This window comes from Calypte anna, chromosome 1 (assembly GCF_003957555.1).
Source record: "Calypte anna isolate BGI_N300 chromosome 1, bCalAnn1_v1.p, whole genome shotgun sequence".
NCBI classification, from domain to species: domain Eukaryota; kingdom Metazoa; phylum Chordata; class Aves; order Apodiformes; family Trochilidae; genus Calypte; species Calypte anna.
The window spans coordinates 93,386,235-93,411,555 of record NC_044244.1 but is presented as its reverse complement, the minus strand read 5'-3'; the positions used below and the strand labels follow the sequence as shown (position 1 = coordinate 93,411,555).

The 25,321-nt window shown below is 46.0% G+C and overlaps 1 protein-coding gene across 4 annotated transcripts in view; it reads right to left on the bottom strand.

Annotated features, from left to right (window-relative positions):
- ILDR2 (immunoglobulin like domain containing receptor 2) overlaps window positions 1–23,997 on the bottom strand; it is a 35,746-nt gene extending 11,749 nt beyond the window's left edge. For 2 of the 4 annotated variants that reach the window (XM_030450824.1, XM_030450832.1), the window contains exons 1-4: window positions 23,899–23,997; window positions 14,550–14,879; window positions 13,391–13,510; window positions 4,137–4,193 (exon numbers count right to left, since the gene is read on the bottom strand). In XM_030450824.1, the coding sequence (XP_030306684.1) occupies window positions 4,137–4,193; window positions 13,391–13,510; window positions 14,550–14,879; window positions 23,899–23,944 (553 nt within the window). In that variant the 5' untranslated portion in view covers window positions 23,945–23,997. The remainder of the gene's footprint in view (window positions 1–4,136; window positions 4,194–13,390; window positions 13,511–14,549; window positions 14,880–23,898) is intronic. The other 2 variants (XM_030450841.1, XM_030450849.1) reach the window with 1 other exon arrangement.
- Window positions 23,998–25,321: the final 1,324 nt, after the last annotated feature.

Genomic DNA, 25,321 nt, shown 5'->3' with positions numbered 1-25,321 from the left:
GACAGTGAGAAATGGAGATACAGAAGTATGGTCCCTTCCTGTGATATCTCTGGATGGATGAGATGCAAGCAGCACAGAGGCAGGAGTTCTGGTTTCCCAGCAGAGAACCCCCTCACCTCATTCCAGACCTGTAGCAACATCGCAAGATGTACTCCGTTAGCTCTTGGATTGCATCAAAGACTCATTCTTCCTGGCCATGTTCATGCCCTGCTAGTGTTTTTGTTCCTTACCCACATTCTGGTTTTAATGGGACAAACAATGGTGACACGTATGCTATAAATAGCCCACCAAAAGAGCCAGGCCTGCCTCTTTGCAACTAGGCCCACGCATGCAATTATTCTTTTGAATGTGCTGAACGCACATCCTATTCAGGCGCTGCAGCCAGCCAGGAAACCTAACAACCACTTTTTTTCTTTTTTCTTTCCCCCGCTGAAGCCTCAGATCCTATCTGCCAGGCCCCAAAAGCGAGTGTCTGAAAAACACTCCACAAGTGAGAGCACAGAAGAGCTGGTCCACAAAAACCAGGACAGGATTTGAACGGTAAGGAGAGCAAGAAAAGGTTTCTCTAATTCTGCCACATAACAATTCCCCACATTAAGGGAACGGACAGTGAATACATTTGGAACAAGCTCTTTCAAGACTTTGAATGCATAGATCTGGAGTTGGCTTTATGCCAGAGAGATGTACCAATCTATCTAGAAGCCAGGCAACTGGAGAGGGAAAATCTGTGGTGAAAGACTCCAGATGTATTTAACTGACTCCAGGTTATTCAACCACCATGGAAAGATGGTAAGGAAGCAACAAAAGATGAAGCTGCTTTGCAAAGAAAAAAAAAGCAGAAGATCACTGTTTCCAAACAGAATACCAGCATTCACAACATTATTATTTCAGATGAAGAACTACTGGATACAAGGACTGCAATGTGAGCATGACACTGGAAAAAGTGTACTGCTCACCTGCACTGCTAAGCTAAAAAATCAGGGAAAAAGGTTCCACTTGGAACAATCAAACCAGAAGTTTTTTCTAGTTCTTAATAAAATGCAAAAATAAGTATAATTTTTTATTCATCTACAACATTCTGTTTCAACAGAAGCAAAATTCTTTGCTTTGTCTGAGTTTTCCTTAACTCTTCTACAAACAATTCTCTTTTTTTAATGCCATCTAGAAGTAAAAATTTCCTTTAAAAAATCTCAGTGAGAAGATATGGCATTTACAAAACAAAAATCTTCATTTCAGAAGTGCCAAGTGAAATGTTTTCTATTTTTTTAGTATTTAGTTTCTTTTTTTGGATGAAACAGTTTAATTGCATTTAAATTTACAGGTAATTTTGGTCTTTGAGGAGGGGTTGGTGGGGCTTTTTTGTATCTTTGTGTGAAGTTACTATATGCTGAGAAAAATTCAGCTAGTGGATATGGAAATGGCTGGAGGGAAGCATGAACTTTTAGAAAAGTAAAAGCAGATAGGAGATTACTGATACAGTTGCCAGTTCTAGGAACCATCTAATTTAATATTTTCATGAATGACCTTTACACAGAAAATGTGCTAATGTATCTTGAGGATAAGAGGTAGGGAAGCACTGTCACTAAAGATGAAAACTGGGAAAGGGCCAGTTGTCCTTGGGCCTTCAGTAAGAAACATGAAATGCCACAGTACACTGGCTTTTAAGGTATGAAGCAGTAGTTCCAAGGACACGTGGGTTAAGAACAATTTCTCTCCTGAACAGGACTTCATTGGTTGAAAAGAACTGAAAAACTGAAGGAAATCTCCAGTATACTCCTCCATCAGAGGAAAACTGTAAGCCCTTATGCAATGCAGCCATGAAAATGGCAAATGTACTCCCATGTCCATCAGAGAAGGAATTTCCAGTAGTGTTAAGGAGGTATTATTGCCATCATACAAGATCTCCACGTAACTTCATCTGAAGTTACAGATGTTATACAGCTCTGGTCATCTTCGAATGAAAAAAGATCAGCTCAGGTTAGAGTTGCTGCAGAGTGGGGATTTGAGGGAATGGAGAGAGTCAACAGCCTTGCAGCAGGAGAGCTGAAGCTCACTGTATTAGTCTATTAAAAGGAAGGCTGAGAGCAGGCATAGCTCCCGCCTGTAAATACGCTAGGATGATAAATACTAGGGAGAAAAAGCGGGTACTATAGTTAAAGGTCTGACATAGATGGGCATAAATAAACTATGAGTAATGTAGATGGAAGCTAAAAGATGCACAGAAAAGAAAATGATCCAATGGGAGAGCAAAAGGCCAAACCAAGACCGTAAACTAGCTAAGCTTATAGAAAGGATGAAATTACATGGTGCTCAGGACAGCAAGCAAGATAGTAAGCCAGACTATCCTTTCCAGTCCTATACTTCCTGATCTATGCTAATACGAGCAGGGAAACAGCTCAGTGGCTTTTTGTTTTATCATGTTCTCCTCTTGTTCTCCGTGACCACCACTGATACAGAGAAGGAGATGAAATAGTATCGCATGACAGGAGTGGCCAGCCCAGGCTATGCAATGAAGCTCAGGTTTCAGATCTCCAGAGCTATTACTCAAGAGTTCACTAACACTTCATAAAAGATAAAAGCCTGGTCGAGTTAAACAAACAGCAAGTCCCTTGTTAGTGTATCTGTGGTATTTCTGAAAATGTTCTAGGAGTATAAAAGGAGGTCAGTTTATGTACATGGCACATTGCAAGATACTCACTCAGCGCCAGGAGTGGATGTTTGAAATTAGTGCCCTACTCACAGGGACCTATGAATCATGAAGGATTTTATTTCACAGAAGGTAGACCATTTGCTTCTCTGATGAGGTTAAGAAAGAGCAAAAGAGCCTGCCGTCTCCACCTTTATGCACAAAACTGGGTTTCAAGCACTTTTACCAGCAAGTTCTTAATCCTTCCTTCAGAACAACTGTTATCTTCTGTTACAGTCCTTCCATATACAACTGAGATTCAAAGGGCTACCAAGCTGAAATACTGTGTCCATTGCTGTCTGGAAACTACTACACTGTGCTTGAAGGAGCATCTGCTTTTGTTTATTCAGGTAACAGGCAATGCTAACAGCTGAAATGTGGTTTGGTGCTGCATTTTACACTTTCTTGTTGCTCATATCCATGCATTGAGGCTACCATACCTGGCAAACACAAGAATTTATGCCCTTTCAACAAAATTGTAGATAGTGGGGGGATAGGGAAGGGGAGGTGTGTTAGGCAGCAGAGAATCAACTCTCACCTGTGCTGGAAAGACTAATCCCTCACCTGCCATGCTGAACTTCTAGGGAGTTCTGGGTTACACTGGAGGTGGGACAGTGTCTGCTTTCTCTCTGTTTGCATCTCTGGGGCAGGCTTGAAAATATCTTCATGCATTTATGTAGAGTTGCATTTTTGTGCAAACGTGTGAAAGAAACACTCCTTGGGCACTGTCAGGGGATGATCAGATGACTCAAGGGCTAAAATGTTGTCACAGTTTTTCCCTGTCAAGGACAATCTGTTGCACAGCCTCTGTTTCCTGTGCAAGGAGTGCCAGAACTGGTGGCTCTGATTAGTTTGGCCAGCAAGGGATTTCCCGTGGGCAGTGCACTTTCATGGCTGGTCCAACCACCTGGTGTTATCTAGATACTGCCCTGGCCATGCAGCACAAAAAAGGGGCTGCTAACCAGTGCTCTATTCCTAGCACCTCCTGAGCTGCCATCTGTGGAGATGGCTTCAACAGGATAAGGCCTGGGGAGCAGAAGCTACTGCTGCAGAAGAGCAGCTGACGTGCAAAGCCACACAGGCAGACGAGGCTGTTGGGGTTGCACAGGCTGAAGCAGCATTAATTTTGTGCTAGCAGGGAGAGAGCAGAGAGCTTGATATAAAACCTACCCTGAACAGTGCTGGCATTTCTCTCACATTGATGATGGCATGACATCAGCCATCTCTGTATGCTGACTCCCTGCATGGCCATTCCTCCCCCAAGTCCCAGCATCAGCTCTCTCAGATCTCAACCCAACACACTTTCCCAGCAAGCAATAGGCTCTTCCCTTTTTATCCCCAGATAGAACACACGTAAGAGTGAAATGTACACCACATAGAAATGCTGTGGAAGGATATACAGACAAAATGACAGAGGACTGGGTGATTGGAGGGTGAAATGACTGAATACCTGGCATAATCTCCACAGCAAAACTGGGCAAGAGATCAGCAAGCAGCCCTGTCCTGCCTAGAAAAGACAGAAGGAGGAGAACAAGGAAAGAGGTTACTGCAAGAAAAACATACTCCCCAGCCCCTGCCTCCAGCCCCCTGCCTCATCAGCCCACTTGCACTCTGTTAAGTGACTTCCTATCAGCCATAGATGTCCTCCTGCTTAAAACCTGGTGTCTGCCTCTGCACTTCTGCCATTTCTGTGTCCTTGAATTTTATCTTTATCAGCAGAGCTGGGAGGAAAAAACCTGGAACAGAGCTTCTCTGATCTAGGCACAAAATTAGGAGGGAGTTACCCTTAGCATGGTTACACAGTAACACCTTTCTGGAGGTTATTCTCTACACATGCAAAAAGATTCTGGAAATGCACAACAGCCCATGAACAGAAATATTTAGATTACTTTAAAAACACACTCATGTAGTTTGGAGAGGTGTAAAACATCTTTAACCCAAGGCCTTTGGCAAGTCAGCCACATGCATCCCATGGGTGCTAGTCTCCATATGGGGTTCTGCAACTGCAAGGACAGCTCCAGGAAAAAGGAGTCTTGGGGTGAGTATGTGCTTTTTTGAGGTGCACCAGCAACTTGGTGAGATTGTGTAATACAAGACTAACTCCCAAGAAAAGCAAACAACCCAGGGAAAGATTTGTATAGACATTTGTGGAATCACTTTCAAAAGGAAAAGAAATTTTAAAAAAGCAAGTGAACTTCTAATTTATAACTAACCACAAACAAAATCCAAGCCCAAAGGTTGCCTGGAGGTTAGTTGTTTTGGCACTGAATGTCTGGGATATTTCTAATACACAGCAAACATCCTGCATGGTGTTCAGCTATAATTTACACACACCTGTGCATCAGCAAAACAGCCCTTATATAGCAACCAGGATCATGCTAAGTTTTGAAAAGACACGGATAAGGCTGCTTCAGAGCTGCTCTCTGAAGGGAGACATACATTGTGGATATAATAGAAGCGGCTAAGTGCAGAAGTGGTAGAAAGCTGCCTTTAACCTCCCCATCTTCTCTTCAGGTCCTGTGCTAAGCAGCACTCAGACACAATGATGAACTGCATCCCAAGTTCCTTGGCCTTTGGTCTGTCCTTGAAGCATGTTATAATCAAATTCCCACAGTCCATTTTTTCTCAGTGCTTCCGCAAAGGTTCTGTAGACATCAAAAATCCACCAAGATGCATGTTTGAGCTATAATAAACATACCCCGAAAGCCAGCATTTTCTTTACCCTTCAGATAATTTACTACTTTGAAGGAAGACTATTGTCATTAATCTACTGCAACATTTTTATATACATATATAGAGTTTAATGATTCCTGCAGTCCTTTTTCTGGAATGATCAAGTGTCCAAACTGCTCACAGCCAGTTCATTATGGGACAGTACTATGTATGCTTTCTGCTCACAAGAAATAAGCATATACACATGGAGTTAAAGTGTTGGTTGACACAAGTAGGCTCCAAACACATAGGCCTTGTGTCACAGTAATCCTAGATCTCCATTACATTCCACACACAAATATACCCCTTCTTTCCACAGCATACACAAAAATATACATAATTCTTGCATAGGCTTCTGGGCACGTATCTGAACAACGCACACATTAGCCACATGTATGCAGAACATATGGGAAGACGCAGGCATGCAGCTTGCCTCCCCTGTGTTATTATCTCTGCACAAGTTCACATGTAGCCCTAATCTGAGAGCAGGTGACAACTGACAAAATAGGTGGGGGCATATAGTTATTTTAGGTCTGGGATTTATGAGAAAAAGAGAGGTAAGAGAGTGACACCTATAAAGAGCAGAAGCTTCATCTCACAAGTCCAAAGAGGTGCCTGCTTGACTTTGAACCTACCTAAAGAGCCTTGACCACTGCTACTCCTGGGTCTTGTGGTGCCTTCTGATCCCCAGGAGGAGCCGCATACTCAAGGGGAAAGAAGCACCCCTCAAAAATAACAGTGCTTGAGAACTTGGTAACTCATTACAAGGACAGCCAGAGTATTTACTCTGTGCTGCCCACAAGCAGCCAACTTTTTGTGCAGCCTCACCCATCTAAGTACCTGCTCGGGGAATTTGCTCCCCCTGCCCTGCCAGCAGGACTCAAACAGTCCTGGGGAGCCCAAAGCCACCAGTGAGGGATGCACAAAGCCCTGGAGGGTAGGGAGGTAGCTGTGAGCCCCACTGCCCCTCAGCTTGAACACTCTACCACTTTGACCAGCCCAGCTGATGGCCACAAGCACAAAATGCACCTCCAGGCAGCCCTGTCTCCAGCAGCTTTAAACGAAACCCAGCTTTCCCTCTTTCCCTGTCCTGGGGCGAATTAATTCACTGATAACCCTTCCCCCTAAGGGAGTGAAGCCAACAGGCCCGGGCTGCCCTGTGGTTGCCATGGCGACGGGAGGCTCCCTGCCACTGCCCTCACTGAGGGCGACTGTCCACCCTTTCCTCCCCACCCTCCCCCTCTGTCAGCAGCAAGTGGAGAAAAAGCATCCAGCCTGTTCTCAGGCAGCCCTGGGCGGAGGGTGGGGAGGAGGCCAAGGGTCTCCAATGACTCTCACCAGGCTGCCCCCTGCAAGCCTGGCCTCGGTATGGGCACACCCCAAAACCAGGTGGTAGCAGGCAGGGGCGGAACCAGGCCCACTTGGTGCCTGAAGAAGGAGTGGGCTGGGCAAGGTTTCAGTGAGCAAGGCCTCTCCCTTGGACTTGCAGCTGAAATGCCACCAAGGAGGACACCGTGGGGATCATGGCCACTAACCTCCTGGCTCTCCATGCCCAGGCTGCTCCATCTGTGTGCATTAAGCTCACCTCACTTCTCTACCTTTTTGTGGTCTGTTTGCTTTTATGGAAGCTTGAAGGTGGAAGGCTGGGGCAAGAATGCAAATGGTGGGAAGAAAACAATTTGTAAAACATCCTGCCAAGAGACAATCTGGCCCCACCACCTCTGCTCACCTGAGAAAGAGGACCACAGGCACCCTGAGACACAGCCAGGCACTGATGCTGAGATGCATCTGCACCCTGCAAGAACTGCATAACCTCTATGCAAGCTCTCACCAGCAAACCCCAGCAGGCACCCCCAAGGGAAAGAAGGAATAGATGATGGCCCAGTTTACCAGGGTTGTCCCAGGCAATTCTGTTGGAGCTAGAAACTTGCCCTTGTTCTAGCAGAGATCTGGAACACACTCCTCTCTCTGTTCTCACTGTGCTGCTGCTGGGTTTTACCTGCCCACAGCAGCCTCTCACCAGGCACCCCACACACCCTGGGACACAGCAAGCCCAGAGTCCAAGGGAGCCATAAGCCCTCCAGTCTGCACTGGCAGAGCACAGCTGGAGAGGGCAGGGAGGGGGAATGGGAGAAAGAAAAGCTAAGGAGGTGCAGAGCAGATCCACAAGGTATGTATGGAGTCATAGAAGAGGTGAGGGAGGACAGGAGTTAATCAGGAGGAAGGTGGTCAGAGAGTGGGAGAGCAAATAGCAGCAAACAGATCAGGGAGAACCTGGAGTCAAGCAGAAAATTAGCAGAGTCTGCAGAGAAGAGACACAGAAATAATTAGGGTAAGTGGTGCTGCTGAAAAGAAATGCTGACATGAATAAAATACATGCAGGTGCATTCAGAAACATGGCAACTGGTTAATACAGGAACATGGTAAATACTGGCAACTGCATAAATGTGGTAACTACTGGGTAAATACAGCGGTAACTGTTGAATTGGTTTCCCTGTTGGGGGCTGCATCTGCAGCCCTATTTGAAGTAGTGGGACTGTGACAGCAGCAGCTACAGATCAAAATATTTCTTCCTCAGTGGCAGAAAAATTTGCCAAGCCACAGCAAAAAGTTCCTGGAACAGGACGATTCCCTCAGAAGAGGCTGGAAAGGACAGGAGAGGAAGTGTGGCCCTTGTAAATCAAACTCTTTAAAGGAAACTGCTCTGAGATTTATTGGGAGAGTATGGCTCTGCAGCAAGTTCCTCTGTGCTCCCTCTGCTTGGATTAACTTTATCCTTTCTTCCCTGTCCTTCTCTTCAATTGGAGGGAGAAACAGCAGCAGCCTTTCTTGGAGATCAAAGTTTTAGCAGGCAACAAAGACCTCCAAGGAGGCTGTTGCCATGGCTACCTTAGTAACAGAGGTCTTTTAATCAGCCAGTCTCCTTTGTGAGCAGCGTGTGGCTGTTGCTGGCAAATAAGGAGGAAAAGAGGGGTAAAAAATCCTGGCAACAAGTAGCACTTCTAAATGGTGTGAAATAATTAGCTAAAACTAGTGGGGATTGGACCCAGATTACACAGGTGGCGGCAGATAGTGGGCTGGGGCAGGGCAAGATCACCTAATGGGGCCAGGATAAGCCCTTTGGGGGTGTGAGGATACCAGTGGCCTTCCTGGTATCTACACCTTTCCTGGATTACGTGGAGGATTCCCGTGCTAATCAATTCCTTTGCTTGGTGGCATTAACTGCATTAGATTGGTGACAGAGGCACAGTTCAAGGTCAGAGACCCCTCACCATGAAGCTGCTCTCCCTGACACCTCTGCAGATGAGATCTGACCCTCTCACCCCCAACACGCAGCCAACAGCACTGACATCTTTGCCAACCACTATGACCAAGTATTGGCTCAGATGCTACTGGCATCTTTTCAGTGGAACAGAGTGAAATCCCAAAACCATCATCTTCTAAGGGAAAACTTTGCCAAGACCTTGTCCACCTCCAAAACTACATCATCTTTTATAATACAGTCTCTCCTGGCACACAGAAGACTCCAAACCTGGATATATTTATACCAGCTATTGAGTCACTTTGCTGAGTAAGAACTGTCTTATTAGCATTGCATACCACACACACATCCCACTAGAGATTTATCCTCTCTGAAATCCAACACGTCTCTACTAGTACAGGAATTACTATGCAATGCGCTGTATGTATATGTATCTACATTCTTTCCTACCTATGGGTGTTAGACTTGATAAATTTCAGTTTTAGCCTAGATCAATATTGGCTGGTAACACAAAAGATGTCAGTTTACCAATCTTAAGTGCTAGCTGACTTTGGAAATTAAAAAAAAATTTCAAGTGCTAATTGCTGTTATCAACGCTAGAGACTGAAGCTTCTAAATAATTAAGTCTAAAATAATGTATCACTGATATATAATCTATCTTAGTTGCTGTACTGAAAAAAACACAGGCAACATCTGTCTAGCAAAGCATGTGGACCACTCACCAAAGTATCAAACAACTGGGATTAACAGATCACTTTCCTGCCTCTTGCAGGAACTTGGCACATCCTCAGAAATGAAGCCACTGTTTCTTGAAGCATGTCTATGCTATGCAGAATCTCATAATGCAAACTTTGCCAGGCTTGCACAGACCTAAGGCATTTTGGGGTAGCCAGCTGTGCCTAGTTACACCTACAGCCATTGCTGTACCAGCTTTGGAATGGAGCAGTATAGCTGCTTTCTCAGGACCCTGCACCTCATTAGTAAATTCCAGCTCTCAGAAAGGCTTACCGGGTTATATGCAATCCCATGCAATTATGCTAGACTGCTTCCTGATGCAAGCTGGGTCATATGAAGCTAGGATGGGGTATCCGCCAACACTGTCCTGTACTTCTCATTACTCCAGACACCCTGCATCCACTGCAGCAGAACACTTGCAGTTCCCTTCAACAAAGGCTGCAATGAGTGACTTTACTCATTGCATTAACATTCTCATATACAAAGCAGTGCACAGATGCTATGAAAAACAATTTGATTAATAGCACTGTCTGTGTTTCAAGAAGCAGGACACTCAGCTGCTAGCTACTAGGACAGAAATGTAAACTTTCTTCAATTTGGGACTCAGCCCTTTTGATTCAATCACCTTAGTTCCTAAAGATAAAAAATGTATAAAGTTTCAAATGGATTCACTAGCCCAGCTGTAATGTCAACAAGAGGTTCTGCATTTCTAGTAAAACGCAGGAGTGCAGAGCGCATCGCTTGACTCCTGTTGTGGAATTGCTAAGCCCTGCGCTAGCACAGTCCCGCTGTAGCACAAGCAGACTTCATACTGTTTCCAACATGCTAGACCCCCTCTGGAGATTCCAAATGCCACCAAAAAAAAAATAGTTCTTTTCAATTTCAATTCTTTCCTTACTCTACAGGAGATTCACTACCAGCCAATCTCTTCCTGCATTTCTGAGGCACAGAGGTTACTGTCCCTTTTCCCTCGCCTGCACTGATCCTGTTAAATAGGGTTAAAGCCCCTGACTAAGGAAAACCTACTGAATGGTCTTTTCAGCAAAGCACATAAGCACATGCTTAACATCAGGTATGCTTTATAAATCCTATCAGCTTTGCTGAACACAAACGGATATAAATAAATGCTTACATGCTTTTTTGAAATATGCCTGAAATGAAGACAGCACGTGGAATTCTCTGATGCTACATGGAGTTCTCCAGCCTCTTCACATGTCAACGTGACACGTCCAGGTGGAAAAACTCAACATGCTATCCCATTATGACCCAGGCTGACTGTCTACTTAAGACTTAATTGGAATCCTCTGTGATTTCTTCTTTAAGAAAAAGGACCGTTTTTGTGGTTTGCTCAGGTTTTGGGTTTTGCTCCAAGTTATGACAAAGCAGCTTTTGACCAATTTTTAATGGTGCATTTCACTGTATAAAAGCAGGATCCTCCACTTTTAGCGCAGCAAATTTCCTTCAAATTATTGATGCTATTAGGTATCTACTAATTTTGCTCCCCAGACCTCTCAAGGTTTCTATATGATATTATACTGCCCTGTCCAGCAGTGTCTTTGTCTAACCAAAACACACCTTTTATCTCGGCACTAGTATGAAACTAAGGGATATTTTCCTATTTCCTTATCCATACTGCTTTTTCTGTCTTCCCCCACTGATACATGAATGGGTAGAACCTCTGCTCTATTCAAAATTCTAATCTATGCTTAAATCATGCTGCAGCCCCAAAATAAGCAATGTGAATTATATTTAAAAGATGACTGTCAGCAGGGAGCAAACAACAATGTGCTGAGAGAATCAAAGTGTCTCTCACAGACACTATCCATCCCCTGTTCCGACAGCTCTAACAGGGAATCTGGGTTCCACCCAAAGAGCAGCAAACAGGAAATAAAACCCTTTTACCACCTGTCCCCTTGGACTGTGGAATTGCTCCAATCTCCGCTTGTACTCACTCTCTTCCTGCAAGTCACTAATACCTAGCAGAGCAGTGGGATGGAAGAAAAAATGTCCTGGAACATCCCAGAATATGAAGGAATTGTATTTTTACCACTGGCTGCTTCCTCCTTGAGCCATCAATGCGGAGAGGTAAAGGAAAAGGGTGAAAAAATACCAGCAAAGGCACAGGGAAAATAGTAAAGTGAGAAGGCTAAAGAAGTGGAAGGAAAATGGGTAGGTACCCTGGAAACACTCCAAAAACTGGAATATTTCCTCCATCCACACTACTCAGGAAAAGCTGCACCAAACAGCATGAGGCAGAACAAAGTATGCCCACGACAAGTATGCTTTCATGCTGCTGCCAAACTTAGCAGAGTGCTGCACAAAGTGCAAGGTCAGACCCACAGGCTGTAGTGAATAGAAAAGCAGATGCAGTCAAGGTAATGCAGCCCACCTTACGTGTTTCCTCTCAACATAACCACAACAAACTGGGGGTAGAGACATCAAGCCAGCCTCAGAAGTGGGAATTTCTTTGTTTGTCCCCATATAGTCTTCCATACACACTGAACACATTCTTCCTGTTACCATGGCACTGCTTCATCACTGGTGTCTGAGTACAGTTGTAGACACAGATAAGACACCAAATCCTGGACAGGAAGATGAAGACAGGACAAAATTCATCAGCCCATCACCATGCAGCCACAGTCAGCTCCTCTGGAGGGGCTACAGAACAGCTGCAACTGGCACATGGCAGACACAACCTCACTTGAACTAACCCAGGTCAGTCACAGGCCTGTAATTGACTAGCATATGATACACAGTGATAGTGTGGATTTAGACAGGGGTATGACACCGCTTTCTGGGGGAATCCATTCTCCAGTTGTCCGTTGCTTTACTGATATCTGGGAAAGTGAGGGGAGGTGATAGCACTACTACAGTCACTCACACAACCCACTCAATCTGGTTTATTTTGTGATGTATCAGCTCCAAATACAAAAGCCAATTAAATTCTGACCTTAGCCATGAGAGCAAGGGCACTTGACAGACAAGTTCTGTCACATGCCTCTACATATCACCTTCACACAATAGACCCAAGCTTTTTAACATTTCCTTCAAAGGATGTAAAAGAACCATGCAAATATGATGAGAAAACAAGCATTGGTGTCATCAGGTCTTAAGTTGGAAAAAACTCGTGTTACCCTCCTGGGGTAGTCTAGGTGTGACTACCCCAGTCTAGGTAGCCACATAGTACTACAGCTGGCTCAAGGCATTGTCAAAAAATTCTTCTGAAAGGCCCATTCCACTGTTTTTCTCTCCTAGATGTAATGGGTGCTTTTTGACCTTCACAGTGAGCTAGATTGTGGATGACATCACTGAAAGCTAACCCTGCAAATAGGAAAGAAACTGACCCTGCTCACCAGAGTGCTCAAGGGAGCTTAAAAGATACACAGAGCCAAGCATGAATACTGCAGAGTACAGGTCCTTTTAGTGGCAGCAAAAGCTTAGACCTGATTAGGGTGATTGCAAAACTGCAGCTCTTACCGGACATGTGTAACTAGGCAGACAGAAAAATCTCCTAAATTGACACACTCAATCAGAAAAACACAGTGTTTCTTGATATCCTGACAGGTCAGAAGAGTGGGATGAAGGGGATGTAAAAACAGCAAAAAACATATGACTTGATGTCTGCTGGGTGTTTATTTTTAAAAAACTCGGTCTCAAGTGTTCACTTTGCTGCAAGTTTATTGTTTTGTGCCTTAAAAACAAGGGTTCTGACTTTGCACAGCCCTGCACTTTCTGTAGTCATTTACGCCTGTGTAACGTGTGAGCAGTGTGGGTGTAAACATTACTATTCTGGTTTGGTAGTGTTGCCACCCACTTTGCCAAGGTGTGAATGACTGCACAAGGTGCAAGGCACTGGTGAAGGTGCTGCGTGGACTGTTTTACATAGATCTTACACCCATAGTAATATGCTGCACAGATAAGCAGAGAGAGCAAGCGAGCAGAGGGAAAGATACATCAGCTATCTGCTAAAAAAGCAATCTCACATGAGGGCTTACCAAGCACAAGCAGCTCCACTGATTCTTCATTCTTGCCCTCCACATCATCCGGTGTGATAATAAGGCAGTAATAGAGCCCACTGTCACCCCACATCAGCTTCCCAATCTGAAGGTCTGCATCTAGAAGGCAAAAAAGAAAAGTCAGGTTTTCCCACCAACACCTACAGGAAGCATGAAGTCATGAAAGCACTGGGTCCATCTGTGTCCCAAATCCATTTAATTTCCTTATAAAAAGAGGGGTTAACCTCATCCAGAATATTGCAGTTTTCAGGAAAAAACAACAGGTTCAGGACTCTCTGGCTGTAAATGGGAAGGCAGGTAATGATGCAGAAGTAGCTCAGTCTAAGTGCTCACTCTAAGAGCAGAACGGGTGATTAATGTCACTGTCTGTCCTTCCTAAAGCCTGAGGTCTCAAAAGTATTGGAGCCATGCAAGAATGGTCTAGACAGTGTCTCCTCTACATTACTTCAGCCATCTGCTAAAGAGGTAACACTGAGACAAAGAAAAACTATCCTTCTTGCTGAGGATGATCACATGCTCTCCACACCAAGGAGACTCCACTTCTGAGAAAGTAGTCTCCAGAGTCAAGCAGAAGCCTTGTCCCTTGAATGACAAAGTTTCTCACACAGCCTTCTAGACCAAACATTTAAGGGAAGTGCCACCCTCCATCTCCACCCAAATTGACTTCACCCATGGAAATCTCTTCCTTTCACACTGCTCAAGGCTGTGTGGGTTTAGGTTCATGAGGGGGGGAAGCTGGTGAAGTTCAGAGTTGAGCAAACTTGAGGGACAGTATTATTTTCGAACTGGGAAAAAAAAATCACTGGAGTTTGCAAGGTATCTTACAGAGACTGAACTGATACATCTCTTGCTGGCATCCCTTTGCCAAAGAAAATCTGTACACAGAGCAATATGCAGAAACCAGGATTGAAAACCTTCCACTGTATCAGGGTTGGAGACCTACATGGAATCAGATGAATGGAAGCACCAAAGGATATGACCTTTGCATTTAAGATTGGTTGGTTTAATCCTAAATGTCTGACATACAACAGTCTTATCTAGGGGAGCTGACTGAAAAATTGCTGGCAGCCTCCAGTGTTCCAAATTGCTAAGGGTTCATTCCAAGCCCCACCAAGCACCACTGGGGTAGTTGAGTTACCGTGGACAATGTTGACATCTCTTTCCTTATAGAAGTCCCCTATAGTGACGGCAGATCCTTGTTTGGAGGCCACGACACGGACTGTCCTCCTACTGTCCACACAGTCCAGGTAGGGATCCCAGTCCAGGTTCCTCTTGCTCATTGTTTGTAAACCAGTTGCCATACCCAAAGCTTCTCCCACCCGGTCTTGGCAGTAAGATTTAAACCTCCACTGTACCACAGCTGGTTGGGTGGAAGAAGTAGAGAAATGGCAGCGTAGCAGAGCAGGCTGAAACAACATGGCCACCTTCTTCTTTTCAGGCACGGTGACCTGCAACCCTTCCACCTCAGCTGAAAGAGAAAAACATGAGTGTCATATGCCTTGGCACTGCTTAGAGAGGGTACCACTGCATTTTATCATAGCATGATTCTCCCCACATACATCATATTAAAATGTCCACCTATTTTAGATGTCAGGGTGCAATTCTCCTTCATTTATGTAAGCAAGGATGTTGGCAGCAGAAGTAACCTTGCTTTTTACACAGCCTACAGCCACAAGGAATAATATAGCATGATGGAGCTGAAGGCTCAAATGTACTATCCCTATGGTCTGTAAAGACACTAACACAGTGCTATGATGATTCACATCTTTTGTGGCAGGTTCACAGATAAGGAAGAGATATTTTAGGGATGGACATACTCCACTTTTACAGCAGGTCAGCCAAGGGGCCAGATCCTGAGCTCATAATAATCCCAATGCAGAATAAGTCACACCACACCAAATTTCAGTGCCATCACACCTCCACTGTGAAAGCTGAGGAGCACACAGTGCCTGCCCCAGCCCATTATGCACTGGTGCCCAGTTAGTGCTGCTTCTTCTGCCAAACTCTAGAGATGCATGAAGTAGTGGATCCAAACCAAAGAGCTCCTGCCAGGGGTGTAACACTAGAGAAATTGGTCCATGTGGGAGGTGCAGAGAAAAATGGCCCAAACACTTAAGTTTTTCACATTTCCAGGGAAGAGATGGATCTCAACATGTCACGTTTATCTACCAGCTGACAGGAGAGCTGCAGCCCAGAGCTGATGCATTAAGGCCTCAGAGAAGAGCGCATGGGACTGCTGCCACATCTTAGGGAGAAGCCGAGAGCCAGTGAGCAATGCGGGCAGACAGCCCTTGGGTGAGTGAGGAACTCCATCTACTCACAGAGGAATGGCTGAAACCTCCCACACATGCCCTTCATTGCTCCCCTCCTCCTTGCACTGCAAGCAACAATGACTGAGAGCACTTACACAACACTGGTGTTTAACACACACTGACACCTTCCCAAGCAGGGGTGTCCCAGCCTGGGGAGGCACAGTGCAGGAACAAAGAGTAGGACATCCTGAAAAAAAGGATGTTTGTAACCAGGTACACTCTCTGGAGCTGAGGGGCTGCAGGGCCTGACGGTGGCAATTCACTGGAGGAAAGGGAACCAGTTTCAGTATGGGAAATGTTGATGATGGCAGCTCCCTACATTTAGTTACCACAGACCCCAAGAAGGCCTAGAGCAGTGCATGGTGAAAAATAGGACAACACAAAGGAAACATTCAAGAAGATATTTACACACCACCATGGGAGACTGAGGGGCTCAGGGGAAGCTTAAGGAGCAATGGAAGACTGAGGACTAAGAAAGGCTTCCTGAAGTCAGGAAGCAGCAAGAGAGAAGGGCAAATGTTTAGAAAGAAGAAAACAGACTAAGGACAGAGTATGAGAGTAAGTACAGGAAGCAGAAGGATAAGCAGAACAGCAATCATGGAAGCAGAAAGCTTACATCCAGCTGAAAGAAGTTGAGGAAGGTGTCTCAGCCTTGGTCAAAATAATTTCAGAGGGCTTGACCAAGGTTGCAGGATATTAAGAAATTATGTAGCGACTGACAGGAAATGGAGTCAGCAAAAATGAACCATCCCACCACCCACCCAGGAACTAGAGATGAAAAGGAGATGGAAGGTGGCAAAAGAAAGCAAAATGGCAGGAGACATCTTCAGGATGGGGGGAAAAAAAGCACAGACTAGAGCACTGGAGCTTGAAGCAGAGAGAGCAATAAATGTATCAACAGTATGACAACAGAAGGCTTGAAGGGACAAGGTCAAGTTGGAGACAGCTGCAGACCTGAAAAGCAAGCAAAAATCTCATGACCAGCAGCCAGAATCAAAGGGAAGTTGAGAGGCTGGATCAACACTGAATATTCATTTCAACAAGTTATCAATGTCCAAACTGTAAATCGCAACAAAGTCCATATACACCAGGAAACACAGTATGGACAGAATCTAGGGGAAAGTATATATCAGAGAGGCAAGACAATCACGGATACTGACAAAGACTTACTGATCTAGGCAGGAATTGACTGTGAGGACTACTATGGAGTGCACAAAGGTGGTATGGCATTTGCACAGGAATGCTGCATTATGCATTTAATGAACTCATGACACAATAATGCATACTGTACTTGTGCTGTGTCGAAGCTGCACAGGAGATGTCATTATTTCTTCCAGAAATCTCTGGACCTAAATCGAAACACTGAAGCGGGCATGTTCAGAGTACCACAAAACACAGATGAAGTGCCAGCTAGATGCTCCCACAGGAGAGGCAGAAGCATGAGGCAGCTCCTCCACTTCCCTGAGGCACAGGCTGAGATAACACAGGAAGTAGAAGCTGGGACATTTCTGCCAACCTCCTACTCCTAGGGACAAGAAGGACCATGTGGCACTAAGAGAACATCACCACTTGCTTAAGGTGAACCAAGTGGTGACATCTTATTCTCTCCCCTCCAGAGACCCGTGCTTTCTGGGTTGCATCTGAATGCAACAGACACAGCAAACACCTTGAAAAATTAATTGGTCCTGGCAATTCTGTGCCTGACCCCATGCAGTCTGTGACCAAAGCCAGCATGTGACACAGGCTAGTCAAGTGACTCATCATGTTACTTCATCTTCAAGGATAAAACAGTGACACAGTGAATATTTAAATCTTTCCCTTGTGAACGAAGTACACTGCTTAGTAAACACTGTGCTTTCAGCTAACCATGCACCATAGCCTTCCTTCCCTGTTAATGAGATTAATGAGTTTGGCAAGCCAGGGACTCCTTTAATAAATGATTAGCTGAGCTTTAGCAAATTCTCATCTGACTAACTTTCTGCACCCCATACCCAAGTGATTGTCTATATCAAGAAAAGGGAAAAAAAGCAGCTTTGGGGAAAACACAGGAAATTCATTTTCTACCCTACAGCATCTGGGAGATGTGCAATAAATTATCTGGCATCTTCTATATCCTATCCCAAGCTTGCTATTAGCTTTTAAAGTATCCTCTTCCAGAAATAGCATTTAAGAGCAACATAGTGCCTCAGATAGAGAGACCCGAACAGTGAAAAGTCTAGATCTATTTAAGTCAAATTATAAATAATTATATATGCCTGAACTGGGAAATTATACACCTGTTATTCCCTTTGCCAAAAAAAAAAAAAAAAATTATTGGAATCAATTCATGTAATATGTCACTGCTGTAGCAGCATCCATCAAAAAGGACAACAGGATGTTTGACTGCCTGAAGACAAGACAGTGGCTTTACACCTATCAGTTATGTCCATGTACATGAATTATAGAGGTTTGGCTTAGGACTTCCCCAACTTCAAGAAGAAATTGCTGACCTCAAAAATCTTCAAGACGCGAGCCAAGATAAGCCTCTGATGTATCACAGGACAGAACTCTGGGCTGGGTATACAGCAGAGCCAAAAGCAAAAGATGTGAAACAGGATGACAAGTTTACCATCGTAGCTCTTTGCCTAGCTTATTACAAATAGGACTGAAAAACTGAACTGTGCTCTGCTATGTTTTGACTAATGCAGACAGAGCAAGATTAGTCCTTAATTCAAAGTCATCATGGAAATATAATTCCTGCACTACAGAGAAGTAACCAATTCTTTGTGTATCTCACAATGTTTGAACTTTCACAAGAAAAATTTAGTCTGTGGGGGTCTCACGACTACATGAAAATTTTCTTTCCTTCTTTCTTGTTCTCCTAAATCCCCAGAAAAAAGTGTGCCAACATTAATCAAGTGCAATATTAGTAACACAGATATCCCTACTCTTAGCAAATAATCCAGGGTTTTGTGTGTCTGTGCATGTGTATATATACACTCCCAGAGAGAAAGCTTAAAAATAATCATACTTCAGAAATATGAATGTATGGGTTTTATCTGTTTCCCATTAGCAACTTGTAGTTGTCTCCTTGCTCTGATTCTTTTCCTGAACTATCTGGTTATACATTCAAACTATGCAATTAACATTACACACAAGCTATCACTAATACATTTTAGTGGTGATAAAAGAAAATTGCAGGAAGTGATCAGAGAGGGGGATATTTGTAGGGGCACATTAGAGCCTTATAAGCCCGATCTTCCTAAGTACCTTCAAGGAGTAAAAGAGAAAAGGCAATTGAGAGGTGTTAACGTGGGCTCTTGCTTTTCAGTTGCCCTCTGGGGGAGCCTATGCCTCCCTTTAGCAAGATGAATCCCAAAAAGATTTATCTTCACCACACAGCCTTGAGTTTGCCTTTATAAATAGAATCATAGAATAGTATGGGTTGGAAGGGTCCTTGAAGATCATCTAATTAGAATAAAGTTGATCTGAAGTACTGCTTCCTGTAAACTGCAGCAAAGCCAAATACTCCAAATACTGCAGACTGGTGTAACTGGTCTCAGACATTATTCTTCAGGTCAGCATGGGTCTCTCCCTACCTGTGAACAAATCACATCCCTTTCTTTGAAATTATTTGGATCAAACTCAGCTGATGCTATTACAAAAACTACATCCCCCAACTTTATGCACCTTTATTGATAAGAGTGGCACAGGAGATAAGTGGATAAGTGTCCACAGGAGAACAGAAGTCCGTGGTCACCTCAACCAGGCACCTCAGGAAAACTACTTCTAGACTATACCAAAGGGTTTTGGCAGAAAAGCATACATTCCATGATAAGAGACAGTGCTCCTCAGGTAGTTTACATCATCTCTTCAGAAATTGGGCAAAAGGACACTATGGCTTTCTTTTCTGCGCTTTGGGCTATTATGCATCTATTAAAAGTATTTCTTTCCCCTACAGCTGATTACAGGCACACCATCCACACTTTCAAACATGGATAAAGCCTGAATCAGGAAATGCAAGATCTGGGCTTTGAGATTCTGGGCTTTGAGACTGATAAGTCAGACAATAAACAGATGTGTAAACAGGTGAACGGGGAGCCAGTGGGATCACTGAGATGGCATTGTTCAGATTCCTGCCTACTCACGCTGGACTAAATCCATTCACGTAATTAATCAGCAAAAGCCATCACCATCAGATTGTGTTGAGTGGCATATCAGAAATTAATTGGATGTCTTGGTCTGGTTCCTATCAGACTTGCATTCTCAGCTCCATGGCCACTGTCAAATTTTTTAGGCAGCAAGACACCAATGCCTAAGTAAGTTAGCTGCAGCTGAAGTGAACGCATTGTACTGCTTTTTTACATCTCCATAGAAAAACTGAAAATTTCAGCCCTGCAGCTACTTAATCTAGAAAGGGGAAAACCCAAAGCAATCAGAGAAAAGCATGGGCTTGTACACCCAGCACTCACAGAACAGAACCTCAAGATGAAAACCCTCCATGCAGCAGACATTGGACTTGGTCTTCTCCATTTTCTGTGATACTGCCCACCAGATGTCCTGTGCTCCTGACTTCTCTTGGGAAGTACACTGCATGGAAATGGCAAGGACTGCAATCTCAAAAGAGCTCAGGACATTTCATGGGCTTTTCTAGGTATTAGCCTCTCCTTCCCAGCTTCCCTGTACTCACTACACTCTATTATTACCTGCCCCTTCCACACACATTCACAAAACTCACCCTGGATGTTTACAGGGTCAGCTTTGGCCACCAGCTCAAATCCACCCTGTCTCATTACTGTCTAAATGCTGTTAAAATTTTCAAAAGGATTCTGGGTTACAGTCTTGGTTCAGCATCCCAGAAATGATGCCCAGAACTATCATTCAGCAATGGGTCACCACCAGACGGCTGAAAACAAAAGAAGAGTCCCTCCAACCCTTATAAACACCAAGCCATAACACCTGTATTTGGAATGGCATAGGATTTTCCACTGGTGTCAGTCCCACTCAGTGTGACCTCACAGGAAGTAAAAAAATGAGAGATTTCTTTCAGTTACACTACACTTATGCTGTGTGCAGCCAGACAAGGAGAAGTCAGATTAATACTTTAAATCAAAGCAGATAAAGCAGCCCATCCATTTCTCTGCCTTCCCAAGAAGTCTGCCAGCTGGCCAGGAAACAGCAAAGCACAACTGTGCTCCAGGATGCCCCCTCTGCCTGCTCTCCTAAACTGTGGCTAGGAAAGCAGAGGTAGTAAATCTCCCTGCCCTCGCACTGTAACACTGAATTACAGTGGCTCTTCTGCATAGGGAGGGTAAATAGGTACCAAGTGCTAAATTATTGGTGAAAAATTACTTCCCAGGGAGAGGAGATCACATTTGAACGTGGACAGTCTTCTAAATGTAATCTTTCCAAGCTTAGTCTTAGTCATAAGGGAGAAAAAAATGTGCTACTTTTCTGTAGCTAAAACTGGAGTTCAGTCTCCAGTGCAACACTCCTCTCTAGTTTTAATCTCACTAGGAATTACAGCATTAAAAAGAACAATAATAAACACAAGGAGAGAATTAATTCCAGAATCAAGCTGCACTTGGTAGTTTACAAGAACCTGCTCTATATATGGTCTTAAGGATACCTGACAAATCGTCCTTTCTTTTTCTAGAATAAAAATACAGCTCCACACATATCCTAACCCACTTCACAGGAAGAAATGAAGGATGACCTGCTCTTCATCTTTTTGCTTTTACTAAAGACAAGCTTTAGACATGCAGCACAGCAGAGTAGGAAGAGGACAAGCTGAACCAAATCCATTGTATCTCAGGCAGGATTTTTTGAAATTGCAGTAAGAAGTTACAATGAACAAAACCAAACAAAAGATAAAAGCAAGAGCCAAAAATTAAAGACAAACAAAGGACAGAGAGGAATCACTGCTGGCGGGAAGGAACTGCAAGTACTGATTAGAAATTTCTCATCCCACTTTGAGGGGGGGGGAGGGGAGAGATGGGAGTGAGAGCCTCTCTCTCTCGCTCCCTTTTGTCTCCCTTATTCCTCCCCATCTTGCACTCTGTCTCTTACCCTGGCCTCTCCACCTCCCAACCCCCACACTTCTCTTTCCCAGAGTGGAGTGTACCACTCCGGCCAGATTAGGGCTCCTTACCTTCATGCAGACCTTTCATTCCTTCCCACAGCCACCGGGGAGAGAAAAAACCTGAATTCATGTTTGAAAGCCTCTCTCCCTTTTCTGGGCACACACGTACACACTCACACACACACACACCTTTGGGTAATTTGCTTTCTCTCGGCCATGAAAGACGACAGCAACGCCTGCTCTGTCGCTGGGCTGGAGGCTAGCACGGAACAAGCAGACACCGGCTGCCTCCATCTCTCAGACACAGCCAGGGATAACCTGTTGCCTGCCGGAATCCTTTGCCTGCTGGCAGTCGACAGCACCAGCGGCAGGCAGTCCTGTCTTAAAAATCCCAGGACTAGAGGAGACTGGAAGGTCTTCCTACTGCAGTGGTACCTCTCACTCTGCATAGACCTTGCATGCTCCCAACAGCAGTCGCTGCCAATAATCAGGAGCTACCTTTAATGGAGGGAGAAAGGTGTCAACAGCCCGGCCTTTTAGCTTGATGGAAAAGTCCTGATATAGCCAAACACGTCCAGATAAAGAAGCTCTTTAAAAAGCGGGAGGAATGTAATGTCATGCTTATCTATCTACACCCTGTACTCTTTTTACCAGTCCCTGGATGCTATTTATCAGCATGCTAACACGGCTTAGGAGAAAGGAGTTGCAGTTGTGGGTGCACTGACACTTCAGACCAACTCAGTGAAGCGGGATACATGTGGAAGCTGATAAATGGTAGGGAGGGAGGGAGGCAAGGAGAGAGGATGAGCTGGGAGCTGCCGAAGCCCCAGACGAGGCAGTGAAACCCTGGAAGGGAGCAGTAGGCAGGCACTGGTGTTGAAGATGACTCAGAGTGAAAAAGCAAGGAAAGGGGTGGGTGGGTGGTGGGAGCGAGGTGTTATGACTAAAACCCGAATTTACTGCCTTTGAATCCTAAATCTGAATAGGAAAAGAGCCTGAGGTCTTTTTTGTGGGATACATTGCTGCTGGCAGGATATATATATGTCACTTAATCCATGTGTGTCTTTTCCTTCCTTCAGCCTATAACCTGCACGCTGGCTAAGTCAGCGTGCTCTTGCTAAACCTCCTGCCTGTGCCTGGCTCCTGCACGGGCCCAGGGGAGGCAGATCCTGTCCGTGACCTGACAGGGCTCCCTCTTTCTCCCTGATTCTCGGCTCTCCCTCAGCTCTCATATCACTGTTAATTTCTATCTTCTCCCTCCATCGCCGTCCAGCCCCTTTTCGGCTTCTTTCCCCTGCCCTCTCCCCATCGCAGATCCCTCTCTGCTCTCCGTCTCCCCTCCCCCTTGTTTAGGGAGGACTTGTTCGACCTCTTTGGGAGGCGGCCGAGGAAGGTGCTTGGCTAGCTGGGTTGGGAGAAAAAGCCGCGTCCTGGGCTCACAAAGGCCCGGGTAGAGCTGCACCATCACCAGAAAGACCGGATCCTGCCCCCCTGGAAGTCGGGGCAAAGGCGGGACAGTCTTCTCCTCGCACACCTCTGTTAGACGGCGTATGCGGACAGGACACCGGGAAAGGAGAAGTTCCTGCAATTGTTCCCGGCCCGGCGTGGGCGGGCGGGGGGAGCCGAGTTTTGTCGCCATTCCCCCTGCACCGCGGCCAAGGACACTCCGGCCCCTCCCGTGCTCCTGCTGCCTTCCTGGGCCGGCTCCCACTTTCCTCGCCACTAACGCCCTCCTCTCCCCGGTGCCGGAATAAACAGTGACCCCAAGAGCCCCGCGAGGGCAGAAGTATCGGGGGCCCCTCGAACTCGCCCCCCCGGCCGGACCCGGGCAGGCGGGAGGCGCCTTCTCCTCAGCGGGATCAGCCTTCTCCGCAAAGTCTCCGCAAACTGCACCGCGGGACGCCCCCGAAAATGCACACATACCCCCGCCCCGCTCGCTGGCTGTCTCCGCAGCTGCCCTCCCGCAGCCTGCCGGAGCATTTTCCCAAACCTTCCGTTTTCGCCCTAAAGAAAGAGAGACAGCCCGCCGGGCACGGCACGGGCACAGCACAGGCACGTCGGGGCCGCCGAGACGGCCGCTCCCCCGCCGGCGGGTCGGCAGCCCGCGGCCTTACCTGCGAGCCACAGAAGGACGATGCATCCCAGGAGTTGCCCATCCATCTTCCCGCTGGCCCAGGCGGCGCGGGCGGGCAGGCGGCAGGCACGGGGCGGGGCGGGGGCGCCGCGGGGCGGGGGCGACCATTACCGCGGGGCTGCTGGAGAGGCCCCGGGGGTGGCCCCGCCCGGCGCGATCGCAGCCCGCTCCCTCAGCCGCCTTCCCGCAGTGCCGGCCGGTCTGGCGGCGAGTGGCTGGTGCCGGGTGGCTTCGCTTCACTTCGCTCCGCTCCGCTCCTCCCCCGCCACCGTCTGCCGGCTCCCGCGGATGCTGGGGGGGGGAGAGGCTCCTCGCAAGGCCGCCCCCGCAGCTGTCCGATTGGGGCGGGGGTCGCCGCCGCCGGGAGTGAAGGGGAAAGGTGGTGTGGGGAGAGGCGGCTTCGCCACACTGCTTCAGCCCCTCCGGCAAAGGCGGTTTGCTGTTGCCAGGTGCCGCCGGGGTGATGCTGGAGCTTTCCTCAGCCTATGGGCGTCCCGGCACGTTTCGCTACAACTTCTTCAGCCCCCAAGCCCTGAGCGATGCGCTGCCCCCGGCTCCCCTACAAGGTGTGAAGCGGTCTCTGCCGCGGCCCAGTCCCGGCGTGCAGCTTCCCCAGTGAGCACTTCAAAAAGTCCATCCTCCCCAAATTAACCAGATTAACCAAATTAACCTTGGGGATGGAATACAGACTGTTCCAATAGACTGTTCCAATTCTGAAGTTCCCTAGGGTTCCCACTTTAGCATGGGCTAATCACTGTAATTTTAGAAGAACGGGGGATATAATTTTAGATGAGGAGGTGTTCTGGCTGCTAATGATGGACAGCTGAGTTGTGGGGTGTTGAGTTTTCATGCCAAAATGATGTTGGAAGGAGATGGAAGTTTTTTGGAAGGAAGGGACCAGCCAACTAGAAATACAGCCAAAGGAGGTAACTAAGATGGATATTGCTCTGAATTTAAATGGTCCTGGCCAAAGTGGACCAAAATGTGTACATATATACATTCAAAACTTGAAACTTTTGAACTTTCTGAAGAAGCAAAATAAGTCAGTAGAATTATTTATAGGCCTAAAGCTGGCTAAATATCAGTGTGCTTTTTTTTGGTGGCTCAGCATCAAAGCACCTCCCAACATGATGCTCACCATTCGTGGTATCCAGCACAGCTTCCCTTTGCGTGTTGGTCATCTTCAGACATTTTTCTTTCCAAGGCTTAGCTAATGTTCCTAACTAATGTTTGCATTCTGCAGATATCACTGAGCCACATGGGAGATGGGAGTAGTCTTCAACTTCACATCTGGGATCAGCCAAAGAACATAAACGAGTTGGATTTTCTAACACAAAGCTGGCCTCCAGGAGGGAGCAGCTCTAGGTGTGTCCAGCTGCTGAAGGCAGCGTGCATCAGGATGC